We start from the raw sequence: 25,822 nt of genomic DNA on the forward strand, positions 1-25,822 counted from the left end.
TAATGGAGGGCCTGGCTACACAGCCAAATAGCTCTTCTAGTTCTTATGGTCACAATTAAAATTCCCAGATCCTCTGTGTAGGCTACATAAACAACTGTAATTAGTTGGAAGGTATGCCTACGGCTATGCAGGCAAGAAATGTTGTGTTTGGTAATGTGGCAAGGGTAGAAAACGTATGTAGTCAAGTCATGAAGGAGATCTTAAAAAAGAGATCCAGTACAACTGAGGTCAATGCACAAAGTTGCAAAACTGGCATGTCCTGTGAAAATAATAAGAGTTACAAAGATAGAGCAGAAAATGAAAGACACATGAGTATAAAGAAATCAAGTATAGCAAGTGTAGGAAGTTTATTAGAGAGCTAGTAGGTGGGCAGGACTGTTGAGAAGTAAAGGGAGCCATAACAAAAGATAAGAGAAATATAAATACGGGAAACTTCATTACACAGAAATAGGATCAAAAATCTTCTCTTAGTAGAAGAGTGGAGTAAGTAGAAAGTAGACTTATCAGAAGAGCATGCTCTTGAACAAATATATGAAATGGATAGCAATTAACACCAAATACTTAAGGACAAGTAGAAAAACCTCTGGAGAAATTTGAGATTAAAGCTGTAGAAGTATGAAGAAAGTTGCCCATCAAACAGAAGACAAGGTGACTGAAGAGTGGAAGAGAGCTACCCTTCCTTAAAAAAAAAAAAAAAAAAAAAAAAAAGATAAAATAAAAAAGAGAAACACTAATGGTCATTATTGTTAAGTAATTTTCTAAAGAATTGCAACAGTGAAGTTTCCTAAGGAGTTTGTACTGTCCATTGTTTAAGAAACATTCACTATTAGTCTGGACTAGGTGATGTGCAGAATGAAACTGACATACAATGCTCTCAGTATCATGACAGGACCACAGGGAACACTATAGGCACCCAAAAAAGATCAGGGATTATATGAGACTGTTAGTAAACCAAGAGTTAGAAGTAATTTTAAAACAGTGATTGTCCAGCTTCTTTTTAGATGTTGGGGAGGTCAGGTATCTGGATCTCCTACACATACATCTTAATGAGAAAAAATTGCCAAACACTAAGAATCTAAAACAATCTTTCAAAGGAGTTTGCAGATGAAAAAAAGGATAGAAAATACACAGTTCTCTCTGCCCCAGCACCTACACACAGTTCTATACCATAAATGCTGCGATCTCTGCCCAGGGGCTTGCGTAGGCCATATCATACATTTTTACAGCACTGCTGCTTCTTTCTTGGTATGGCAGATGCAGCTGGTTAGTTTGAGCTGTGATCCACTAACTGATTGCAAGTAATGCATGGAGATATGGAGCAAGAGAATGGCCAGGGATGCATGCCTTTTAGGGATAGTGGTAGCAAAATGATCCCTTCTTGAAAATGTATGCTCCATATCAGACAGTGCAGCCATTCCCTAGTCAGGTAGACCAACATAATAGGAATGGATTGGGACTTTCCAGAGGCTTTTGGACTGCATTACTGCCCAGCTACACTTGATCAATTCAGTTCACAAACTGGTATTTGATTATACCTTGAGCTTTTGTACAGGCAAGGTAAAGCAGATTTTTCCATGTGTGCCACTGGAGTATATTTCAGATTTATGATTTTTTTTTTTTAGTAATAACATGTATCTGCAGAAGACACTACTGAAAAAAACTGCAAAAAGGGTAGAACTAAAAGTTTTTAAATAGAATTCCGCCTCTATAATGCTAAGGAGAACATGAACAAGTAGATAAGAAACAAAAATTTCATGCTTGCCAGTCAGAGTCCAAATGCTGGAAGATGTTTGAAGAAAGATTCCCCTTTGGGCAGAATATTCTTTTGTGGAATTTATTCATGCCTTCTCTTAAGTAGCTTCTATGTTGTGCTATTACAGGAACCTGATTATATACTGCCTTGGAGATACTATTATTTGCATCTCTGTAAAGTAAATGTAAAGAATCACAAAGAAAAGCTTGCAGCATTTTGCTCTCACTTTGCTCAATGGCAAGGGTTCGCACTAGTTACAGAGAATCACGTCTTCGATCTCAAATGAGAAGCACTCATGGCTTGATTTAATATAACTTAATCTTTATAAGTGAAAATAAAAAGTCAAAACTGAAAAATAGACTAATAGCATACTATCGGTGCATATTTGACCCACTAGCAAAAATGCATATGGTAGACCCCACACCTGTCACTAGCAGTAGTATGAGGAACTGAGAAATGTTTGCAAATTCCTATCTATGCTTTCATGGAAACTATGGAAATGATAAGCCTGAAAAAAAGAGGTTGAAAATCTTTTAATAATCTAAATTATTTTGTGATTCCTTGGATTTTATCCAAAGATACATGGAAAAGAAACTTCAGCAGAGAATTGCTAGCATTATTTTAAGTGAATTCTTGATTTTTCTTGATGACATGTTGCACACTGTGCACATGCAGTAGGTTTTGTGATTGACTGGGACAGTGATATTACTTGAAAAAATTATTTCAGTATTTTCAGGGCCTTGATTTTACACTAACAAAGTTAATGGAAATATCATTAGTCACTTGAGAGAGATAGTGTTGAAATGACCATATAAATCTTGAAATTTAGCAGTACATTAAACAGGTAGTTTCAGATTTTTATTTTTGTAGCGCCGTATTTTCAAAAGGTGACAAATCTATCTTGAATTTTTCATTTCAGCTGGAAACAAAGAACAAAATTCTAGAACTAAGTCACTGAAATGTTTCGCTTGATAAGCAAAAATCAGTATTCATTAAAACCAGGTGCTGTTAGAGAAAATTTGGAAAGAAATATGGGAAAACCCTACTTCAGAAAACTTTTTTTTTTTGTGTCTACAAATATTAAGTGACTTGAGCATGAATTGTACATTATTTCTTCTTTATTATTCTTTTATTTTTTATTCTTGCTATTTAACCAGTCCTTTCTGTCTTCATTTCGTTTAGTGAATGAGAAAAAGGTTATTCTGCTGAATGTCAGGTGGCCTTAGAAAGCAACAGATAGTTCACTGTATGCTGTAAATTCCACTGAAGGATTTAATCTAAATTACTGTGTTTTTAAAAGGTGATAAAAAATAACTTACTTCTTAAAGCTGGTTCCAGCCATCAAACCACAGATTGCTAATTTGTTTTGTCTTTCTCATCAGATACATTAAACGTCACAGGCCCTTTTCTTGGATCTCAAAGGAAGTGTCAGAAAAAATTTTCACAGGAAGTTTATAGTATGTAATTGTGTCTTAGCTTTGTAGAAAGCTTCTAATTCAGCGATGCTCAGCTTGAATTTAAACACAGTTTACCCACTAGCCAGTCCAACCCACTTTCAAGCCAGGTTTAGCATGTACTGGATGCAAGGCATATGTTCAACTTTTTCACTAATACTGTGCCTAGACTTATGTAGATGAATTCTAAATTATAAATGTTAAAATTTATAGATCACAAGTTTGCCTTGTGCACTGTTATTTCTTTTATGCCATGGACTGCCTACAATTTTTCTGTCTTTGCTCTTTCCCTCTGCTCATTACAATATATTCATGTACTTTTCATCATTAACAGCAGCGAAAATAGACTTAATTTCATCTCTGGGTCCCTCACAGTGTAATTTATCTAAGCAGCACTGCGTGCTCTCCTTCCTGATATTTGTAATTTCTTTCACAACAGTATCAAACTAAACTCCTTGTCCATTATTGCTGGATTGGATTAGTCAGGTAAAATACCTAGTCATGCTAGACATTTAGATGTAATTAAAGCTTCCAATTCTTCTACTTTGTCATGGGGACAGAATTCATTTTGTGGAACTATTTCTGGATCTCTCCTAAGCAAGTAAAGGCAAACTTTATTAAATGAATGTACTGTCATTATCTCAGTTTGTAACACACTCAGAACATATTAGGGACATAACTTCAAGATAATGAATTGCTAATGAAACATTAAGGAGTGAATTTGGAATTGATCTCTACCCATTTCTACAAATGTAATAACTACTCATAATGCACAATCTTGATTGAATATATTTTATGCACATTGCCAGAAAAAAAAAAAAAAATCAATCACTGCAAGTGCAAATATGAATTCAAACATCGATCTAAGTTCCAACTACATCTTAACCTAAAGCTATTTCATTGAATTTCATCAGTTGTGGTATTGTCCTTTTACATATTCCTATGTTTATAGACAACAGGATTCTGCTAATCATATTGCATACTATCTGCCTGCAGAGTTAGCCAGGCAGTTACCTTAAAACAAATATGGTCTAGTGTTCAGATTTTGCTTGGGCCAAATGCAAAAAAAAGAAGAGACTTCTCTAGAGCCCCGTTTCATGCAATAACTTTCTTGTCCACAGCCTGCATTCCTAAACTAACAGAGTAGAAGAATTTATTGCTGATAGCATTAAAATCTGGTACAGATAATGAGTTGACTGGAGTTAAAGGGAACACAGACAGATATGATGGAGCTGATTCACTGGGAACATGCAGCTTCTAGGAGGACACAGTGTTAAACCAAAATCAGGTTGGCTTCCCAGCACTCACTGGGAGAAACTGGTTTTGGTTGTAAAGGTGAGAATTCTACAGAAAATTAATTCTTACCTGGACATTGGGTTTTTTCCGAATGTCTAGTTCTGAAAAGTCTTCACAGGTTTATTTTAAATTTTTAACTTTAACTTCTTGTAGTCTTGGCTTATCTGCAAACACAAAGACTAGGAAAAACAGACTTGGGTTAGTAAGACTAGCTCAGCAACATTCATTTTCAGGGATAAGGAGATAATCCCTACTCTGTGAAGTGATAAATTAGTTGATAATTCACTGACTGGAAATTCAAGGAATCAAGAATGACCAGCAGGAAAGACTTTTGAGAAGTTAAATGCTACAATTTATACACATGGAAGAGTAGGTAGTTTGTGTTTGGTTTTTTTTTGGTTGTTTTTTTTTTTTTTTTTTTTTTTATGCAAGCCCAAGGGATTTTATTATAAAGAGAGGAAACTAACTGGGAAAAAAACAGTGTTTGTTTCTGTGAAGTGTTATTCAGCTATTGATTACATGACACAGATGATAGAGAAAACTGACATAGTTTAGCCAGCTTCACTGAATGCAGTTTGCTGTCATGTGTGATTGCTGTTACATTAATCCCACTCTGAAGCTATGTGCTAACATGGCTTAGTTTTCAAGTCTTGTCTACAAACACTTAGGAACATCGACATTCGTGCTCATTGTTGGTATAGGCAGGCCATTGTCATTTTTGCTTTCATGTTTTCTATTCTGATGAGGCCATAGAGGTTACAGAACTAGTAGGAACCATCTTATTAAGGGGCTATTATAATGATGGGTGATGCTTCTAACATTGCCTGTGTAGATGCAGCCAAGATGAAGACAGGCGGCTTGGGAATGGGGCCTTTAAAACACTCTAAAAGGTAACTAGTAAATGTTTGACTAGGACAAATACTTGGCTGGGAGGAAAAATAATGGTCTTTCACTAAAGTAACCTGGTCTAAGATCTCTGCATAGTCATGGGAAAGATTCTTCCACTATACCTTAAAAGGCTGGAATTCTTAATGATGGCTTCTTGTCCAAACTACTTTTGAGCTAACTTGTATTAGCATTGTAAAAGCTTCAACACGGTTCTAGGCTGATGCTCAAACTAGGATAAACTCGATGGCTTTTAGTAGAATTTTCTTCCTAAAGCGAAACTCACATTTTCAACACAAAGCTATATAAGTAAAATCCCATCTATTGGGTCAGTATCACAAAGTGCCAGGGTTCAGACTGTCTGGGACAAATCAATATTTCAGATAAACTGAAGGAAAAGCTCACAGAAATCCCAAGAAAGTCAATTAGCACACCTGTACTTCCGTATTAACAAAAACACCTTTGTCACCTCCTCCTTTTTCGTGTTCCATCTTTGCAGACTTGACTTCTCTCTGTTCTACTCTCTGCTTTTTTTTTCTTTTATCTGATACCCAACAAGTGCACTATAAATACATGTTACCACCTATATTTGCAGTCTTTCTTGTGTTTCTGTCATCTTGAACAGTTCTGTTTTTACTCTCTTAGCCTTGCCCTCTTTCTGTCTCTTTACATTCATTCATGGCAATCTGTAATTTTCCCTCCCTCTAATTGACTAGTTTAATAGTCTTACCACACCATACCATTACGTTTTTTTCTATAATAGATACCATATACTTTTCATCTTTATTAATAGATTTGACATACTACTGTAAGATACAGATTTTATGATACTGTTTATACAAAAGAAAGTAGCCTGTTGCAGAACAATTTCCCAGGAATATATCTATATATGAAGAAGGCACCACTAAAGCCCCCGTTCCTCCAGAAACCATCTGAATTAACTGAAATCCCTACTAGGGAGATTTTGAGGAAAAGGCCCAAAATGAATCTCTCATATCAGCTCCATTCTGCTCCTGCTGCAGGCTACCTTGTCATATAATATTCTTCATAAATTTAAAAATAGTTGTCTTGAAACTAGTTCTTTCAGCATTCTTCTCCCATCCTCCAATAAACCTGCTAGTACACTGATCATTTTTACAGACAAATGTTGGGAGATCAGATGTGTGTTTTTAGATACAGAAATAAACCGTAAAGTCATACATTTCCAGCACTTCTACCATTTCTTTTCGGTCTTGCACTTACTGCTTTGCACAGAACACCATCTTTCCCTAAACAGATCTTGTATGGAGAAGATAATCCAATAAAGTAAATAAATGTCATGAAATATTGGTTTCATATAAGTTGAAATATGCTGGATAAAAAACGAAAATAAACCTTTTTATTTTACTTTATAAGTGGCTGGGTTCTGACACTGTGTATCCCATGCATTCCATGCATGCTTTTGGGTCTTATAACAATGAAAGCAGGAAGTTTGTGTGTCAAAATTGTCAGCTAACAACAGTTGCTGCTCAAATGGTTTCTCCATTCCAATTCTGACAAACTGTTTTTCTCTTTTCTTGCAGTTTTCCACTTGTCCCACAAAGTCACTCGTGTGGTTCCAGAGAGTGCTCTGCTAATTGTTCTTGGTATCTTCCTTGGTGGCATTGTATGGGCAGCAGATCACATTGCCTCCTTCACCCTTACACCAAATGTATTTTTCTTCTATCTGCTGCCCCCCATTGTTTTGGATGCTGGATATTTTATGCCAAATAGATTGTTCTTTGGAAACCTTGGTTCCATCCTTTTGTATGCTGTCATTGGGACAGTCTGGAATGCTGCCACAACCGGTTTATCTCTCTATGGTGTCTATCTAACAGGAATAATGGGTAAGTTTGATCTGTGAAGGCACAATTGTGAATGCTACTGTATGCCAGCTGTTAGATGGGTGATACTTTACAACTTAACAACTGTTTTCAGCAGAAAAATCCAATTTTAATGGGAGCAATTTGTAATATTTTTACCAAATTTAAGAATGATCTGAGTAATCTTCTCTGAAGCAAGTACAAAAGGGACTTGAACCTATGTCTCATATTTCCCTGCTCTAAATGTGTGCATACCCTCTCAGGATAAAGCTCAGGTTTCATCCTGCTAATGGACATTGGGACAAAAATATACTCTGAAGGGCTTGTTTCTTTCTGCTGTGATAGAAACCTTCAAAGTTATTGTGAAATGGAACTGTCTTCCTTCAGTCAGCTTTACTATTAAGTAAGCAATGTTTGCTGAGTGGGTATGTATGCATGACACATCTCTGTTTTGTCTTCTGAGGCTGGAAATTGTAACTGAAGACTTACAGAGCCAAGTAACACATGTAAGATGCTCTCTGTCTTAATTATACTACAATATGAGGGCATGGGGCTGCTAGAAGAGGCACAGAACAGCAATTTTTAATCTCCTCAGAAGGTGTGGCATGCACATAAGCTATGTACTGCCACCTGAAGAACAATAATTCACATTGTATGTGGATTGCATGTGTTTTGAAACAGGCATCCTATCTATGCTTTTTTAGAGTCTGTACTGAAGAAGCTCAAGAGCCCTTCTATGACAAAATTCTCTTAGGTTCATGAGTTCTAGAAAGTACTTACAGGGCACATCTGAGTGCTGCTGAGAGCAGTACAGATACAGTGTGCTGCTGTGCCTGTCCACTCTGCCCATCTGTTCTTGGCAACCCATGCTGAGATACTGGACTGAGTGAGTGGCTCCAAGACTGCAAGCGATATGTTGTGTTGAACGAAAGGCTCAACAGCTAGTCATGGGGCTGTTCTCTAACCACGGTGCAAAATTGACTCAGAGCAATTCACTGCAGACTTCCTTTTCCTTCCAGATAAAAGGAGTGCCTCAAATGTCAGAGAACATTTTTGTGATGAAGAATTAAACTATTAGCTGTTTATTACAGAAGATAACACAGTAGAGTTTTCCAGCCTCAAAAACTACTCCCATTGTCCAGCACAGGGAAGTAGCAGAATTTGGGGCCGAGTTCTTTGAAACTGAGCATAATAAGATTGGGATATCTGTTCCATCCATTTTAAGGGAAAGCTGTGTTGTCCTTATTTGAAAATCCCAGTCTGGAAGAACTAGAAAACAGACTTGTTCATTTAAGACTCATCAACTGCAGATGTTTGTAATATAGGTATCTATGATATATTTAGCTTACATTTTAGATATTTACCTTACTATAACTCACAATAAGTAACAATTTATCTTTAGAAGATACAAAGGTGACAGGTCAGATGCAGACACTATTGACTTTTATAGGTAGGTAAGATGTTTTATGTGCTTTCAGCCTGTAGGCAGAATATATTGCATCCACAATTTCACATTTATAGTTAAATACAGGTTTTCAGGAACAAAAAAGATGACAAAGGGATATTGCTATTGCTACAGATTGGATAAGGATTTCTTTCTTTAAATATCCAAGCTGCTTGGAACAATTTAAAAAATATGACCAAAAATATTTTATTAACATCCTGTTCTGGGAAATATAATGAATAATTACTTTAAAAAATATGTTGATAAAAATCATTAAAGGAAAAGCATTGACCTCTTTATGACATGTGAAATAGAAAAGCCAAGTGTTTTCCCAAAAAATTTATTTTAAGTGAAAAATCCATTTATCTCTTGCTCTCCTCTCAATCTGTAAACAATTCTCGACTAACTGTAAAAGCTGGATTTGATGGCTACATGTTCTGCTTCATCATTATGCAAATCTTTCAGTGGCGGTATATACTAGAACTCTGAGCTTACAGTTAAACAGGAGAATCAGCCCCTACCGCAGGTCACAGCTAAAGTTCTACAAGCTAAAAATAGGAATGTTAACAAAAGCAAACAATAAACTGACATGCCTGGCAAATTTAAATGTTTAGAATGAGCGTTAATTGGTATACTGTGGGGACCTGTCTTTACCACTAAGACATATTATAACCTACTAGAGTTCTAATTTCAGCTAAGGAAAAGGCCAGAGAAGCCTGTCCCTGATTCAAACTATGTCATTCTCCAGCAAAGCTAAGTAGGACTTCAAAATATCTACATGACACATACTTACTAATCCACTAAATACATTGTGTTGACCTCCAAGATGCCAGCAAGATCTGAGCACCACACTTTGTGAAAAGCCTTGCTGTTGTTACTTACTGGCTGAAGACAGGAGAATGCTGAGTTACTCCATTTCTAGAAGAGTTCATAGCAGCCTCTGGTTGAAGTTCTATGGTATATTTTTGTTTCATCCCCACTTTTTCTACAATTGGAGTGAATAATGCTACAAGTAATATCATTAAAATGTAGGAATGTATATCCACTACAGACTAAGATGAACTAAAACCAGATTACTTGCAACTTTACCATTGAATGGGCCTGTAGTACTGTCCATCAATATGGGAGTGCATAATCCAAATTGGATTACATAGATTTCCTACATAAATAAACATAAAAGCTGCTCTTTCTTTGCATTCAATATCCTTATAGATATTATAATTTGCAGAAGAAAAAGAGAGAAGGTGATAATAAAAAAAGAAATCCTTCTTTAGAAATGAAATTAGAAGATCAGCACCTTAACTAGTAACTAACAGCCATGCTAGTCTGCTTTCACAGAATAGGAAGAAGTATCTAATCCTAAATCTTCCTGGCTGATTGCACCTAACTGTTCACCATCTGCTGGAGGACTACCACATGCAGCACTTCTCTGTGGAATAATTGTGGTTGTGCCTAATGTTTAGAAAAGTTTTTCCTGTACAATCTGGGTCATAGTGACAACATGCTGAGTATGTGTAGAAGTCTTAAACTGGGCCCAGTGAATTTACCTTGCTCAGGTGTCACTGCTGGTAGCTAGTCGCTCCAGACTCTGGTGAGCTGGAAGAAGCAATGGTCATGCATCACTTGGAAATAACTTGCATTATTAGTCTAAATAAAAGCCTGATTTAGAAATCCCATGCATCCTGACACTGCTTTGTAGGAATTATAGATGTGTCCTAACCTTTCCCTAAATATTTGCTCACTAGCTTTCCAAGTCTTCAAAGAATGTACCAATGATTATAATTGGTAACATATAAAAAAGATAAGCAATCTCAGTGAGACAATTTATTTTAAAAGCTTACGTTCTATTGTACCTTGATATCTGATAGTTATTGTCATTGGGCTTGTTCCTTCTTTAAGCATGTCAGAGAAGGACAACATTTAATGGAACCATTACTTAGATTAGGTTCAAGGCTGTTTTCAGAATTTTTGGCACAGACCTCAGTGCACTGCTTCAACCCCTCTCTCACACTAAAATGGATAGATTCAATCCTCATTCACAGTCCAGTATGTCCAAGAGTGAACAAGACTAGTTCTCTTTTTGAAAATATAAAGTAGTTATATGTCTGTGAAAACTATGAATTTCTGTTTTCAGGGCCTTACCAAGGTCCCTATAAACTGTATGGAAAACATTGTAGATGCTCTGATTGGCAGACAGCAGCTAAGAGAATATGTACTTCGGCAGCTCCCTCAGATTACTGACCGTTGTCATGTACAACAGGGTGTTGTCTACTCCTGTCTCTGACTGCCCATGTAAGTGTCCTTCTCTTGAGTAAATATGCCCATGCCATTTTGTATCAAAAATATTTGGAATCTAGTTTCTGTTTCAATTACCTTCCAAGCACTAAACAGTCTGGATTTGAAAAATTATCTCGCAAGAGTTCTTGCTAGAGGAGGGGCCATGTTGTTCTGGAAGTACCTTACAGGTAAAGCTGATCCTTTGGCTATGGCCACTGACTGTCATTGTCTGACTCATGCTTCCAAATAATTTAATCAGATGGATTTCTCCCTCACGTGTAGAAATCATGCCTGATACAACTGTCTATTAATTTTGGACATGGGCCTCTGCACTGTGTTCTAATGTATGAACTCTCAACATACCTCTTCTTTGCTCTTCCTCATATAATTTTGGGCCTCATCACTTCTTAATGAACCTTGCTTCCTCCTCCATCCATTAATGAACACAAAGGTAATTTTCCTCTCCTCTACCCTTTCAAAAATCTGTTCCCCAGAAAAAATGACTGGGATAGCACTCTTGATTGCATGAAGAGGGTAAATTTTGCAGGATATTTAGGAAGCTGAGCAAAGCGATCTTTGTGGCTCTCCCTTTTCTGTTACTTTTAAAATGATGGTGATGCTTGTCTCAGTCTGTTTGCATAACTGAACAAAACAACCTTAATAACTAAATGAAGATTAAAAAAAATAAATAAATACTGGGTTACTTTGTCACCAGAGTTTTGTAGTTCCAAAACTTTTGAAATCATTGCCAAAATTCCTAAGGGGCAACACAAACACATTGAGGTGCATTTTTAGTCCTTCATCTATTTTTATGATTCACTTGCAGACAATTTAACAGTGGCCTCATGAATCATAATTTGGGAACAAGTGACTTAAGTGCACCTATCAATGAATGTCTACCTGAATAAGGAGGCTACAAGTGGTGTTTAACTGCACTGAGCGCAGTTAAGTCCCACTGTAGTAGTTCTTAGCAACCAAGAGTCAAATTTGGCCTGTGGCATGAAGTATTTTGGAATGTTTACTTCAGGAGTACTGGTATATTCCTCTTAGCATCTTGTTAATTCTCAGTTTCCTGAGATAATTTACTCAAGTTAGATAAATCATACCACACACAAAACCAAAGCCAGTTTATATCTGGAAACACTTATCTCAAGTGCCTTGCCATAAGAACAGGACTGTACTGCTCCCAGAATCAACTTTGATCCACATGGGTGTCGTGGTTTAACCCCAGCCCGCAACTAAGCACCACACAGCCGCTCGCTCACTGTCCCCCGGTGAGATGGGGGAGAGAATCAGAAGAGTACAAGTGAGGAAACTCATGGGTTGAGATAAAGACAGTTTAATAGGGAAAGCAAAAGCCACGCATGCAAGCAAAGCAAAGCAAGGAATTGATTCACTACTTCCCATCGGCAGGCAGGTGTTCTGCCATCCCCAGGAAAGCAGGGCTCCATCACGCGTAACGGTTACTTGGGAAGACAAACGCCATCACTCCCAACATCCCCCTCTTCCTTCTTCTTCCCCCAGCTTGTATACTGAGCATGACGTCATATGGTATGGAACAGCCCTTGGGCCAGTCTGGGTCAGCTGTCCTGGCTGTGCCCCCTCCCAGCTTCTTGTGCACCTGGCAGAGCAGGGGAAGCTGAAAAGTCCTTGACTAGTGTAAAGGCTACTCAGCAAGAACGAAAACATCAGCGTGTTATCAACATTATTCTCATCCTAAATCTAAAACACAGCAATATGCCAGCTGCTAAGAAGAAAATTAACTCTATCCCAGCTGAAACCAGGACAATGGGCCAATGCTGTATCCAACAAACCTTGTAGGATACAAGGTGACACAATGCAGAACTTCTTAAGTAGTTTCTGTGCTATGCTTTCCAGTTGATGCCTTAGGATCTCTATTTTCAAGGATTTTGCATTATCTGTAATATCACAGTCTGTCATTGCTATAGATAATACAGAGCTGACTCTGCTTATACTTTGTTTGCTTCATTTTTGAAGGCCACCTGAATATTGGACTGCTGGACTTCCTCTTGTTTGGCAGCTTAATTGCTGCTGTGGATCCTGTAGCTGTTCTGGCAGTGTTTGAAGAAGTCCATGTCAACGAAGTTCTATTCATCATTGTTTTTGGAGAATCGCTTCTGAATGATGCTGTAACTGTGGTAAGTAAATTATATATCCCAAAGTCGCCCAAACTCTAGAGGGTTTCTTCTGAAGTGTACTTTCCCCTTAAATGAAATACTGTTATCATCTGTGTGTATCTACTCGTGGGCTAGTGTAGCATAGCTCATGGTGTTCTCTGTCTTGCTTACAAACACTGTATTGCAAAGATTAAATGTTTGAGCATGAAAGCTATTTGGAGCCCGTAAGTCACATAAAAATATACAGTCCTGGGTTCGATGAGCATAAAAAACATTTAAAATGAAGTTTCAGGTGTGTATGTTTTATTTGCCTTTGCTGTTCAAGTAGGGCTTTCATGACTTACTGAAATTCATTCCAGAGATTTTAAGGCTTTCTTTGCTGTTGTTTTTTAATGCACATATCCTTTTATGCATATTTCCCTTATGCCCATAATTTATATGTATACCTCAGATATATAGACAGTGAGATAGAGAATACTCGCCAAAGTGCTTATGCCTGTTCCCTCTTTTTCACTTCAATCAGATGTTTATCAAACAGATGTAAAACAAAGAGCCAACTTGGGAAGAATTATGGGACATTTTAGAAAGTTTCTGGTTTAGTTTGTGTTTTTTTTGGTAACATGTTAATTTCTTTTTTTTTTTTTTTTTTATTTAGAAAGAAAAGGAAAACTTAATAGACTTTAATAGACTTAAAGTAACCCCAAATTTCTACTGATATTTTTATTTTGACTGAGACACCTTTTCTTTTCACACAAAATTTTTCTCAGAATAAAATAGTCAATAGTTTTGTAGTACAGTGCTAGTGGGCAGGGACCAGGAAGTCCTATGGCAGAAAGATGCTATGCAACTGAATTGTTATAGAGCTTCAAATCACTTCTTGGATCATCTCCTATTCCTGCTCCTGCGTATCTCCAAGGGAGGATAAGATATGTCCACCAGGCTCAGTGACTCAATTTTTTGCAACCAAGGCAGCAAGGCACTGCAAGGTCACTGGCAGCAGCCTAACTGTTCACATTAGTTTGAAAATGCCATTTAGGGCCTCCAAGAAACCTAATTGCCTTTAGATATCACTCATTAGTACTTTTGGGATATTACCAGAAACAAATATTAAAATAAACCCTTGATGAACTCAAGTATCATCATCACTGGCTTTCAGAAGGAAAGGCGTTTTCGTTACTGTGAAATGAATACAAACACTCACTCTATAAATAAAGGAAAGTTTGATTGTTTGTTGAAGAAAATCCAGAAGAGAAGAGTAAGCATGATCAAGAGTCAGAAAGCACAGCCTATGAGAAAGTTTGAAACATCTGGAGTTCTTACCTTGAAAAAGGAAAGACTGGAGGACAGAAGTGGATGATGTAGCATTCTTTAAATGTAAATATGTAAAAGACTACTGTTACAGAATAAAGTAACCTGTATGCCATGACTGGGTAAATATGATAATAATTAACAAGCTTAGCTGCCACAAGGAAAGCTGAGAAATCCATAGTAAAGTTCTCCTCCATCACTGGAGGAATTAAGAATAGATTAGACAGGCATGTGTCAAGAATGATGCTCATACAAACCTCCTTAGGCAGGAGTATGGACAAGATGAATTCTTTACTTTCAGCACTACCACTGTTAGTCAATTAGTTTAAAAGCTTTAGTGCACTTATTATAGTTTATTCTCTTTTATGGTCAACTTACTATACATATGTTCAAACCATTTCAATCCAGTATCTTATTATTAGGATCCTATTATTATCTTATTAAGTATCTTACTTATCTTATACAGGCGATTAAATAAATCCACGAAATACCTGGATTTTAGTGTGAGAAGTGCTTTAGAAAACATATCTAGCTGTTACAATGCTTCTTATAGATAGAAATCATATTGAAATAAGAAATTGAAAGTTTTTGTGTTTTTTTTTTTAATTTTTGCTTCTTCTTGCTCCATGGCATTTTTTCCCTTTTGAAAAATTAAAAAATCTGCAAAATCTTGTCCCTCCAACCAGATTTTCCCTCAGTCATACATAATTTCAGAATTCATAATGTTGGGGCCCATAATGAGGTTATTTTAATAGGCTTAATTCAGGAGCAAATACTAAGTTAGTCTACTTTGCTTTTCAGGTGCTGTACAAAGTGTTTGAATCTTTTGTTACAATAGGTCCAGAGAATGTGACGGGGATCGAATGTGTCAAAGGCATAGGTGCGTAGAATTGAATTCCGGATCACATCACTGATGTACATATGCAGACTTTTAAACAAAATATTACTATTATGCTTTCAGTAACCATTATTTTTCAGCCCTTTCCCTTGTCACTCATATTCCCATGCTCCTGTGGCATAGAGAAATGCCTTAAGAAAATAAAAAAGTGAATATTCCTGAATATTTGGGAAACTTAATCAGATTTTGTTTTCTTCTGAGGAGACCCAACAGATGTGGAGTTCAATTGTTAAGACCACCAAACTTGACAACTATACATATTTCCTTTGTATTTTGTAACATGTCCTTAGTTTCAGCCTATGCTCTCTCTACATTCCAGGAAAGCTGAGACTGCATATGGGCATTCTCACTCCTTATCACCGATTGCCATCAAGTAACATTTGCCAGTGACTATCAGGAAATGTTATTTACCTGAAAATTTAGTCACTATTTCCCATTCCAAGCACAACATGATACTACATTATCTTATGAATCAATGTTTTAACAGTTACTTTGGCATATTCTATAATATGCTTTTGCAAAAGCATTTGTTTACAGAACATGGGGAAAAAATTGTTAAAACAAATGTAGTCGGTTTTGAATAAGCCTAAAATGGTGAGGCTCAACAGAAAGTAATTTTGTTTTTTCTGAAGAATGCTGCATTCACATACCAAGTGCTCAAAAAACAATTCATGTTGTTGCATTTTAGAAATAATTTTTGATGTGTCCTCCAAAATTTTCTCTGATTTGCTGGCCATACAATAGAAGAGAACTAGTTTAAACCATTATATTTCTACCATTTAAACTGTGTTTGGTTTTGTTTTTCAGTGTCATTCTTTGTAGTGAGCCTGGGTGGGACACTGGTTGGCATTTTCTTTGCATTCCTGCTCTCATTGGTCAGCCGTTTCACCAAGCACGTGAGAATCATTGAGCCTGGATTTGTGTTTATCATTTCTTACCTGTCCTACCTCACAGCAGAGATGCTTTCTCTTTCACCTATCCTTGCGTAAGTCTCTTTTTATTACTGCCTGTGAAGGGGCTGAGAAGGGAATATGTTTTTTAAAAACATTGAAAAGAAAGACCTAAATTATATAGGACAGCTATAGAATATGACACTCATGAAGCTTATGCTGAATATTACTATCTTCACACTGCAGTAGATTATAGTTTGCATATACTGTCATTCAGCCTTGAAAAGGAATGAAGTTTTCCAGTATCCGCTGTGCAACATGAGAACTTCCTTTGCAAAATACACACTTGACTCTTTCCTCTTTGTGATTAATAATACCTCAGTAACTAACAAACAGTTGTCCATTTGTATTGACATCTTTCCCTATACTTTGTAGCTAAACCGTTATTTTTCTAAGGCATTATGTGAATGTCCATTACTTGCTGCTCTTACTGTCTTGACTGGCCTGTTAAGGTTTGCCTAAATCTTGCCTATTTTGGCTTGAGTACCTCTGTGGGCTTTCTTCTTTTAGTATCCATTGATTCCTGGCATACCCTTCTTCTCAATTTTGCTTGTCATGTTTGTAGATGTTTCAAAATCTGAAAATCTTACTGCAAACAGATCATTAGTTTAAGATTATGTCTAATATAAACAAGATTTAAAATTTCACATGTAAAGCAGATGGTAATGGTAATCAGAAGAAAATTAAGGTCTGTTATGATCTAATGAAATGCTGTCTTCAGACCTCTTGGGGTCACCTGAGGATGAATGTTTGAAATACGGTTTTTGCCTAGATTAGACTCCACAATGGCTCCTGAGTGTATTTTTCTTAGGAATTAATGGTGGGCTTTTATCACTATGTGACAGACAGATGGAAATAATATTAAATGTTACAATAAATATTTTCTGAAAAGTTGCTTCTTTTCTTTTTTCTAGGATAACTTTCTGTGGCATCTGCTGTCAGAAATATGTCAAGGCTAACATATCTGAACAATCTTCTACAACTGTAAGATATACCATGAAAATGATGGCCAGTGGAGCAGAAACTATTATCTTCATGTTCCTGGGAATTTCAGCTGTAAATCCAGAAATCTGGACTTGGAATACAGCTTTTATTCTGTTGACTCTGGTCTTCATCTCAGTATATAGAGTTATTGGTAAGGGGATGGTCTTCTTCCTGTCCTTGCATTGTATTGTTTATGCAGTCACATATTCTTTTGCCAAAAAAAAAAAAAAAAAAAAAGGATTTGGAGTTCTAGACTTGTTCCTTTTAACATATTCCATTTATTTTAGTTGAATTTATGGTTGCTTTTGGATTAAGAAGGTATATTTCTACAGTAAGCTTCATCATATGCTGAAAATATAATAGGATTTCGCTTTTGATGACATGTGAGGATATGACCAGCCCAGTGGTTAACATGAATCACCCAGTGGCTAACCTTTATTGACCTAGCACATGGTATTGGCAAAATCTCCCAGTGAAATGGACTTTGTTCTTTAACTTGCAGCCTAACAAAAGATGTGAGTCCTGTCAGCCATCTCTTTCCTTCAGTTCTTTCAATTTGGTAATAAAGAGATTGTCTTGAGCTAATTTTATGGTTGACTTCAGGTTTGAGACACACAGTGATGTAAGACCGTACATAATTACACCGTAGGTTCTCTGGCTTAATAATTCTCAGGGACTGGTGAAAAACTGAGTAAATAAGACTGTGGCAGGTAGGGATTACGTACTGTCAATTTACTGGGCTTATATAGGTTTGCAAATATTTCAAAATACCGATTCGCCCAGCTATGTAGTTCTACTATTTAATCGCTATCTTGTGAAATAGCAAAGGGGTTAAAATTGCAAAAAAGGCATAGAATGAAGTAATTCTAGAGAGTAACACACATAGTGATTTGGTGCATGTACTTACATCTGGGAATAAATTAAATGGGCTTATTTGCCTGTTTGTCTTGAATTCAATTCAAATAAAAAGTAATGCTTCTATCTAGCTGGCAGTTTTCCTAGACTCTGTATTCTTATTCTGTCTAGAGATTCCCAAGCTGAGTGAAGGGCCTAGCCCCAGGTCCTCCTTTCTAAATAGTCTGTAACCATTGTTATTTAGCCACTTCTCAGTAACTGCTGATGTGTGTGAGGCGTTTAAACAAGTTTTCAGCCTCCTGACTTTGTCATTTGTTGTATTCCTGGAATGAGTGGTTAACAATCCTGTAATAAGTGTGACCAATAATTACATAGTAAATATTGAGCAATAACAATATGTACCCATTAAAATAATTGAGCTTAGGCATTGATAAAGTACTAAAGATCTGATGATATTGGGCCTTACGTAATTGCAGCTCTCATACCCTTGGAGGAGTCAGCTTGCTGGCATGAATTAATTTTCAAGGTCCCCTCCACCAGAGGCCTTGCTTACAGTGATATACACAAGACAGTCTTCGCTTAGCACAAGTTCAAAGTTCTCTAAAAAGAGAAATATCTCTTTTGCACTGATTAACAGTCCTGGCCTGCTGCAGTGGGACACACATGCTGTGCCACTCTCAGGAGTGGTGAAGCTGTTTTCCTTCTGTATGGTGGGAGCTCTGGGAGACGTTGTGATTTCTAGAGCTTTAGGTCCCCTAGAGCAGGCAGCATCTCACCTGTAGGCCTGAAGACAGTGTTAGCATAACTACACAACCCTCCACAAGACAATGACATAAATGTAATTTTTAGTGATTTGTAAAGGGTACATTTACTCCCTAAATCAACACTGTTTCAACTCATTTCTCTTTCTGTTAAAAAACCCCATGCATATCACTGACTATGGCGCTAGAAATTCTATTCTTTCTCAACTGTGAATTTCAAAGGTCAGCACATATCAGAATTTCACCTGTAGTGCTATGTCAGAGGGCAGCACTCTCAGAAGAGCTGCAGACTCACAGAAGAAGCTTCATCTAATTCCTTTGGCTAAACATAAAGGGGAAGGTACCAAGTGGGCCTACTCTCCTTGGCAGTGTAGCAATACAGAGCGAGAAGTAGATGGTGGAGAGAATTTGTTACGAAAGCAGGCTGGTGATACCATTTCTGTTACACACAGCTGGGACACTGACATTTCATAAGGGTCTTTCTAAACATGCTGGCATTTGTTTTTCATAGGTGTAGTTTTGCAGACATGGATTCTTAACCACTACAGAATGGTCCAGTTGGAGATAATAGACCAGGTGGTGATGTCATATGGTGGACTACGTGGAGCGGTTGCTTTTGCTCTGGTTGTACTTCTGGAGGTGGACAAAGTGAAAGAGAAAAACCTGTTTGTCAGCACAACTATCATTGTTGTGTTTTTTACTGTTATTTTCCAGGTAATTTAACTTCTTAAGCATGCTTCTTGCAAGGAGACGAGTTCCCCCAAAGTACTGAATGCTCAAAGCGGTTCTCAGCTGAAGGTTGCATATTGTTTCACTGAACTGCAAGCATAATTGAATTTGTAATTTTAGTAACAAAGATCCCATTTTATGTTTTCATACGGCACCACAAGGGACAAAACACAATTTCCTCTGTGCTAAAAAATGTTCGGTCTTAGCTGCTTGGTATTAATAGTGCTCAAGTTAGTATCTGATTAAACATCCTTCACCTCATGTGAATAACTATAGGGAACAGTCCTTTTTATGGGCAAATACAGTCATTAAGCTGATCTGCCTGAGCCTAAGTCCTTGTTTCAAAATATAACAGTAAGCAGTGGGACAAGAAAGTATTTAGCATCCAAACAAAATAGCACTTTCTGGATGAAAAAAACAACTTTAATTTAAATGGAGATATGTCAGTATATACCAGCTTGGAATTTTTTCTCAAATTTATTATAGAAAGTTTAATTGTCGTCACAAACTCCTGGCATGTGCAGAAAATACCACATTCAATGGTATAGGAAACACTTTAACCCTTCCAATACCATATTTTTATTATAGAAGATATATTTTTCCACTGGTTTTGGTGTTTTTTCAAAACTTTGTAACAGGATCTGAGGGTACTGCATTATTTTATCTTCTAAAGGGGACAGAGATCAGCTGAGGAACTATAAGAACCACCATATAACAGGCAAAAATGCTCTACTTCTCGTTAACAATGACCAGCTGGAGTAAAGTCCAAGATGATTCCTAAGTATTTATTATCATGTTTCAATCATTAGGGATTGACTATCAAGCCTTTGGTACAGTGGCTGAAAGTGAAGAAAACCGAACACAGAGAGCCAAAACTGAACGAGAAACTTCATGGCAGAGTAAGATATTTTTAAACAAAACTATGGTATCTCCACTTCCATGTCAGGTATCGCCTGAGGCAGTAATTAATATTATATTCGGGAATAATCCATATCACCCATGTTGTTCTAAACCTAGCATGCTGTATATTCTGCAGTAATCACTCCAATGTTCAGAGTGAAATGTTAACAACCAGGTACAGAAAAAGACCAAATTCTACTTGCAGCTGCCTTGGTTTGAATCAAGAGTTACAAACCTCAAGATTTATCTTATATACTCAGTATGGGATTTTGCCCTAGATATCAAAAGAATGGTGCCTACTTCTACTCTGAAGGAAGTATGGATTCTTGAAACGTCTAAAAAGAAACACTAGGCAAATTTTTCAACTGATTTAATCACCAACACTAATAGTGGCTGATACACTTAATAGGGCAGAAATGGAGATAGTAAAATGAGTCAATAAAGAGAGTCTTAAAATTGAATGTTAAAATGGAGGCTTAAGTACCTTCTTGCTGAGACCCTTGTAATTCAGGAATGGTTAGTGAATTTGTAAAGAACTGGTTAGAAAGCTCCGGACTTTTGAAGAAAAGCATATAGTAGTTAGTACTTCTGTAAATTGGAAAAAAAATCTGCTTAGCAGCAATAAAATTATTCTGCATAGTCACCTGGTCTAACTTGACAAATTGATCTATTTTCTAATTATGCCTTTTATTTCTGTAAAGATATTAATTCCGCTTTCACTTTCCTAGGCCTTTGATCACATTCTTTCTGCCATAGAAGACATTTCAGGACAGATAGGACATAATTATCTGAGAGACAAGTAAGTAGTAACTAACTTGGAATGTTGAAATACTGCTAGGAAATCTTATCTGTAAATTATGACTTTTTAAGCCTGTGAGTTCAGGGACAGCAAGGATGTCAAATACAGTTTAAAAGGTTATATACTGAAAATACTGGAAATATAGCAAATGTGAAAATGGTTTATTTTTTCCCCCTACAACTGGAATCTTTTCTTTTTCTTCCACAGTTCATATTAGTCCTTTGCCAAATGCCTCAGTTCACATCCAGGGATGAGCTTCTCTCAAGATTTGAGAACTGGTCATTTGCACAAGATTTAACTTAAAATGTTAAAGTTGGCCCTTCTCTGTAATACTCCATTTCATGAACATTATTTGTGTTTGGAGACACTAAAAAAACCTCAACCATGACTGTGCTAGTTGTTTATACTATTTCTACAAAGGATGTGTTCAACACCTCTGAAAGTGATGGCAGAGGGTGCTTTTAAGTTACTCAGATAGTTTAAGCCTATTAGTTTGAAACCAATAATGAAAACCATGGATTATTTCCATCCCCCTCTGTTTATAGTTGATTCATCTTGAGACAAGCAAAATTACTCAGCTGAAAGACAGAGACACCATTTTCTTTAAAGTACATGTGAAGAGTTACCATTGTCATGGGCAGACTTCCATAATCTAGATGAGTAAAAGTGAAAAAAGGACATTTAATCTGGACATCTTTAAGAGTGTTATTTATGGTTAGGCAGTTCTCTCCCTGAAGCTAGGTCATTTCATAGGTGCAGTCACAGTTCTGACCTGCTAATGTCCTGCTGACTTAACGTCAATTCCAATGCAAAAGCCATGTGGTTGTGTTAGCTCCTGCAGATCACTCTCCTAACACTTGCTGAAAAGCTGAGTATATTAGCTTAGGTTTAGCATTATGCTCATATAACTATACAACTCCTAGGCTGGACCTAGATTGCATCTGAGCTCAAGCAGAAATGTTCACCTGTCTGTATCCAGTTATAGGGGCAGTCTCCTTTATTTCCCTTTGCTTTTTGTTCATTTATGAAGTGAAGAATTTTCATGAGGCATCCCAAATAGAACATCCTCTTTCTTTTGGTCTAAATTTTTAGCTTACTTTTTGGGAATGAATTTCAGCAGGCTATAATACAGCGGAATACGTCCTCAGTTTTGAAAAACCGTCTTGAAGATGGCGTTAAATATTTTTAAAGTGGCAGATTAGAGTTTGACTTCCTAGATGTCAGAAAGTAATCTCCCTGAGTAACAAGAGAAGGAGTAGCTTAATGTAAATTCATGGTTGAGTGTGTGGTTTAATGACTAATGTATTTTGAATGAGACCACCTTAAGTCTGCTTCTTTTGGACTATATGTACATGAAAGTGCTTTTTCCTCAAAGAAATGGCAGCCCCTAGCATCTTCACTGATGTGCTCAGGTGTGGCAGCCTGAATTAGAGACTGCTTTTTGGATGTTCTGGCTAGAGAAGAGGAATAGTTATCAATTCTGTGAATAATGTTTAACAACAAAAAGGTTTCAACAATCTGAATAAAAAGTCGTAAACTCAAAATACTCAACTTGGGCAAGATGGATAGAATCACTTTGAATAGTAGTCTCCAAAGTTGCCTCATGCCCTTCAGAGAAAATCTTGAGGAAGGTAGATGGAAGCAAAGCAGCTTTTATCTTCTGGAGCCTAAATATGAAATCGCAGATATACTGCTATCAGACAAGCTTGGAAGTGTAAATCACAGAAAATACACATCACTTCTATCCCCCAGAGTACATCAATAGCATGAATAAGGCCCTCTGTAAGTGCTTTTGGAAGGGCACTGTTGTTGTGAACTGATTTTCTAGGCTGGCTGTTCTACAATGCAGCTGGGGAAAAGCAGATTCCCTTCCAAAGGAGGAAAGAAAATTAAACTTCTAGAATTGAAGCTATTAAATATAACAATGCATAATCAGAAGTGGAAAAATAAGGTAGCATGATCTCCCTGAGTATAAAATGTTCTAGTGACTCTGAAATGGGATACTGTAATCATAGCACTCTTGCTGTTGTAGTAGTGTTTGCTAAGTGAACCTATTAAATGCTTTGTGACAGCTGCATAACTCTGCAGCAGGCTTTTCCTTAACTTTCTTTAAATGCTAACTGAAAAGCTTCAAAACACAAATCCCTCACATTGCTATGTTCACCATTTTTTAAAAGTGCTTAGCTCACAAAAATATCATTTATGCTGAACTAAAAATGCTGTGAAACTAAAATTGCTTGTTGCCATTAACACAGTTTGTTTAAATTACCAGGTGGTCCAATTTTGATAGGAAATTCCTCAGTAAAGTACTAATGAGAAGGTCTGCTCAAAAATCAAGAGACCAGATCCTTAATGTTTTCCATGAACTCAACTTGAAGGATGCAATTAGCTATGTGGCTGAGGTACTTATGAACACTTGTTGACATATTATAGCATCATTGTTTTTTTTTTTTTTAAATTTATAATATAACCTAAAGTTAATATGCTGCAGGAGACATCTAAAAGAAAACTATTTTCATTTCTGCTCTGCTTTTTTTTTTCCTAAATGCATTTTGAGTCTCAGTATCACCTGTTTGTGTGGTTGTGGTTCTCAATATTATGCCTGATCCTCGAGTATGAGTATGTTGTACTTATGTCAGTGGATTTTACTGAATAACTTTGTTTCTATATTTATTGTATGAAAAAATACCGTCATTCCAAAGTGATCAGGCAAACTACTGTCTTTCTAAATGTGTGAAGAGAGTCTGGCTCCTGCAGAACAGTGGTTCTATGTGACGACAAATCTGATTTGAAGAAGCTTCCTTCCAAATGGTGTGGATATATGACCAAAGTAGTGGACTGTTATAATCTCATTCTGCCAGATCACAGTAATGCAAAAAAACTGGGAAGGGTAACTTTAATTCAATGGAATCATAACACCCGCACTTCAAAAATTAGGGTTAAAGTGATACACCACAGATATCAAACACAATCACAGAATTGTGAAGTTAGAGAAACTTAAGACTTGCAACAGGTGAAATTTTTAAAGTTACAGAATGGAAGAAAGTTACTGGCCTTCTGCAAGAGTACCATTCTCAGACTGGAGCAATGTTAACAGATTGTGTAAGAATTCCTAATCTTCTTCAGTATGAAACTGGCCACCTTAGTTCAAAGCACCACAAGTGTGCAGTATTCATACAGTGTAGAGGACAGTTTTAAATGGATTATTTTACACAGTGATCTTCGAAGTGATAATCTATCTATGCCCATAATCTCCAAGTGAACTCATTTTCACAGCTAGGTGATACACCAGTTAATTTCTTTAATTAAAATAAACACTAGTACTAGGACTGATACTATTACTACTAATAATCTCTTTTCTTTTTTTGAAAATGAGCTACAGTCAGGCAAACTTCTTCCAGTGAAACATAGGATTTCAAAGATTAAATTCAGAAAATAAGATGAAATTCAGAAGATAAGATGAAATTCAGAAATTATGTTAGTGTGAAAAATGGGGAGTGGTTCACAAGAGAAGCAAATACTTCCTTTTGAGATTTTGTAAATTACCCACTCAGTTTTCAAAGCATTTGAGCTCGAGAACTAATTTTCTTTCTTGTGGTGCTTTCTGGGTCACACCTGGGAGGAAGAAAGTTAGATAATGACTTTGATGTTGATGAGCATGAGAGTCATGTTTAGATTCACTGCTGAATCTGTTCAGTGGATTCATCACAGTATTTTTTCTCTTTAGCAGATGCAAAGGGCTCTACAGACCACTAAGCCATGCAGATTTAGCCCCAGAATCTTTACCCAATAATGTCTTGAATCCCATATAGTAATGTCAGATTAAGTTATATTATTAATTTTTTAGAAGAGTTACCTTTTTCATTATACCTTAGTACAGTTCATAACACCAGGAAACTGACTTTTGCTACCCTAGTCCAATACTATTTGTGTATATTGTATGTCTAGCAGACAAATTCTATTGGCAAGTGTCTACTGTTCTGACAATAATAGATAAAGAAATTAAAAGTTCTTCAGGTTCTACAAAAGCTGTGCAACATGGTTTCATGCAGTGGAAATTAGTTATGTTAATATGCCTGATTAGTCATGAGTTGTGAATCCTGAAGTCATTCCACCTTTCTCACGTTAATATTTGCTTCAGTGATACACTGCTTTAAAAACTTTTCCTTGACTTCTGAAATATATCTTTGAGCTAAATATCTGTGAACTACAAGCTGACATTGAAACTGAAGCCATTTCTTCCAGGAGGAGTAAAGATCTGCCTTTCCCAGTTATTTACTCTCTTCCCACTTGCAAGAAACTGAGGAGTTTAAAAACTATTTTGTAAATTCTTCTTTTTTCAGCTGTGCTGTTATGCTGCATCTGTGCAATAAACAAGAGCTCGAGACAGTTCAGCCTGAACCTAAATAAATTCCTTACAGTTGAGATGGGAGAGCCGAAGCCAGGCAAAATTAAAATAATCCAGAGCAAGTGAATAGAAGTGACTTAAAATACAGTTTATAACTCCTGGCTGATGACTTCCTCCACTGATGATATAGTATGACGTATAT

General features: G+C 36.7%; 1 protein-coding gene across 1 annotated transcript in view; it reads left to right on the forward strand.

Moving 5' to 3' along the window:
- SLC9A3 (solute carrier family 9 member A3) overlaps window positions 1-25,822 on the forward strand; it is a gene marked incomplete at both ends in the record, with an annotated part of 52,617 nt that overhangs the window by 19,407 nt on the left and 7,388 nt on the right. The window contains 9 exons of the mRNA XM_082330286.1: window positions 6,951-7,253; window positions 12,949-13,109; window positions 15,198-15,276; window positions 16,102-16,279; window positions 17,159-17,379; window positions 19,356-19,558; window positions 20,383-20,472; window positions 21,202-21,272; window positions 23,545-23,674. Coding sequence (XP_082186412.1) covers window positions 6,951-7,253; window positions 12,949-13,109; window positions 15,198-15,276; window positions 16,102-16,279; window positions 17,159-17,379; window positions 19,356-19,558; window positions 20,383-20,472; window positions 21,202-21,272; window positions 23,545-23,674 — 1,436 coding nt within the window. The remainder of the gene's footprint in view (window positions 1-6,950; window positions 7,254-12,948; window positions 13,110-15,197; window positions 15,277-16,101; window positions 16,280-17,158; window positions 17,380-19,355; window positions 19,559-20,382; window positions 20,473-21,201; window positions 21,273-23,544; window positions 23,675-25,822) is intronic.

The sequence above is a fragment of the Platalea leucorodia genome, assembly GCF_965183815.1.
Source record: "Platalea leucorodia genome assembly, chromosome: 1".
Classification (NCBI taxonomy): domain Eukaryota; kingdom Metazoa; phylum Chordata; class Aves; order Pelecaniformes; family Threskiornithidae; genus Platalea; species Platalea leucorodia.